Source organism: Brassica oleracea, chromosome C9 (assembly GCF_000695525.1).
Source record: "Brassica oleracea var. oleracea cultivar TO1000 chromosome C9, BOL, whole genome shotgun sequence".
Taxonomy (NCBI): Eukaryota; Viridiplantae; Streptophyta; class Magnoliopsida; order Brassicales; family Brassicaceae; genus Brassica; species Brassica oleracea.
The window spans coordinates 21,051,760-21,053,727 of NC_027756.1; the positions used below are offsets into that span (position 1 = coordinate 21,051,760).

General features: G+C 34.7%; 1 protein-coding gene across 1 annotated transcript; it reads left to right on the plus strand.

Moving 5' to 3' along the window:
- The first annotated feature begins 778 nt into the window (after window positions 1–778).
- LOC106314546 (glutathione S-transferase T3-like) lies at window positions 779–1,675 on the plus strand. The gene is made up of 2 exons (XM_013752405.1): window positions 779–1,197; window positions 1,624–1,675. The coding sequence occupies exons 1-2, from the start codon at window positions 779–781 to the stop codon at window positions 1,673–1,675; spliced, it is 471 nt and encodes a 156-aa protein (XP_013607859.1).
- The last annotated feature ends 293 nt before the right edge of the window (window positions 1,676–1,968 follow it).

The following is a 1,968-nucleotide window of genomic DNA, read 5'->3' on the forward strand; positions in this document are numbered from 1 at the left end:
AAACCTAATCGAAACCCACAATCAAAATCGAATCATGTGTTAACGCGGACATGCATGTGAAAAGAGATTTGAATCAAAGAGAAACCCAAAATCAAAGAGATTCGACTCGAGAGAACCAGTCTCTATTCTAAACTCAGAATCAAATCGAAACTCATACCAATTGAAGCTTCGACTCGAGAGAACTCTGAAGAACTTCGATGAGTCGGTTTTGATTTTGAGGAATGTGAAGAGAGTGAAGTGAAGAGAATGAAGTCTCGGTTTCGATTAATACTTAAGTTATTTTTAATATATTTTTTCATATACGATAGCATTTAGTTTTTGATTTGCAATGGTAAGGCGCCTCCACTTACCAAATTAACGCGGCTGAATTATTTTATTTTCCCGCGACTACAAAGATAGCTTATACATTTCAAAAACGCTATTATAAAGGCCCGTGTTTATATACAATAACAGAGAAGCAAAAAACGCTATGCTACGACGCTATTAATACCCACATTTCCCGTAGTGGTAGATTTAGATGAACTCTTGTCATTAAAACTTGAACAACCTAAAATTAACTCTTGCCATTTAAAACATCTCCAACTTCAAACTTTAAACTTTCCATCAATAATTGTCATTAAAACTTGACATTAAAGCTTCAACAACAAGCCAACTTTAACTTCTATAAACTATGACTCCAAATCTATTTCCTTCTCCAAAACTTTTATCTTCTCCAAAACAATTTCTTTCTATTATGTTCTTTCTTTTATGCTTTCAAAAGCTCTGTTCCAAAACTCGTATGGATCCTTATATTCAACAATGTAGCTTTCAAAACCTCTTGAACAGTCAACAACCCAACAGTCAGTGGAATGAGTCTGTTGAGTCTGTTTCTGCGTCTGTCCTTCGTGAGCCTTATCAGTCTTTCCCTCGTGAGTCTTATCAGTCTGTCCCTCCTGAGTCTGTCTCTGCGTCTGATGCCTCTGTTCCCAATGGCAATGATGATGGCAATGAAAACGCAAAGACTGTGACTCCTGAACGTAAAGAGAGGCGTAAGTGGTCACCAACAGAAGATGGTGTGCTGATAAGTTCTTGGTTGAACACTTCCAAGGATGCATTGGTGGGGAATGAGCAGAAGGCAAGTGCATTTTGGAAACGAATTGCGGCTTACTATGCTGCGAGTCCCAAGCTAGCTGGTGTGAAGCCGAGAGCGTACAATTTGTATGAGTATTTTAATATGTTTTTTTGTCATTTTTATTATAAGTTTTATGTATGTTTTAATTCTAAATCATTTTAATAAAAAAAAAAAATTTAAGAACCTCAATGGGGTCCTACCAATGGAAAAGAAAAAATTACATAGGTTAACAAGAGTACTTAACCTTTCAAATCACAAAATTATATATTAATTTAATGTTAAGTACCCCTTAGGGCATCTCCATCCCTACTCCATTTTTTTCTCTAAAATGGAGTAAAAATGATTATGGAGTAAAGAATGCTCCAACCCAACCTCATATCTTACTCTATAATGAAGTTTACTCCATAATTGGAGTAATCTATTTTTTTTTGTTCATCACTCCATTATAGAGTGAGAAATGTAATAAGATTGGAGCAATTTTACTCTATTTTCACTTTTACTCTATTTTGAAGGAAAAAATGGTGTTTTACGTTGGAAATGATGGATGGAGTTGGGGGAAAATGAGCATTTAATTCCCGAAGTATTTTAAATCGGCAGTTTTAATACTCAAGTATTGTTTGCGCATATTTATTCCCCAACTAATAGTTGACTGCGCAAAATTGAGAACAAAATAGTCAACTGTTAACTGCTGAACGGAAAAATAACGGTTTCCGTCAACTTTTTAACGGTGGAATATTTTAATCATGATTTTGCGCAGTCAATGATTAGTTGGAGAACAAATATGCGCATATAATACTTGAGTATTTAATTTGCCGATTAAAAATACTTAAGGAATTAAAAACAACACTCTTTTTTTT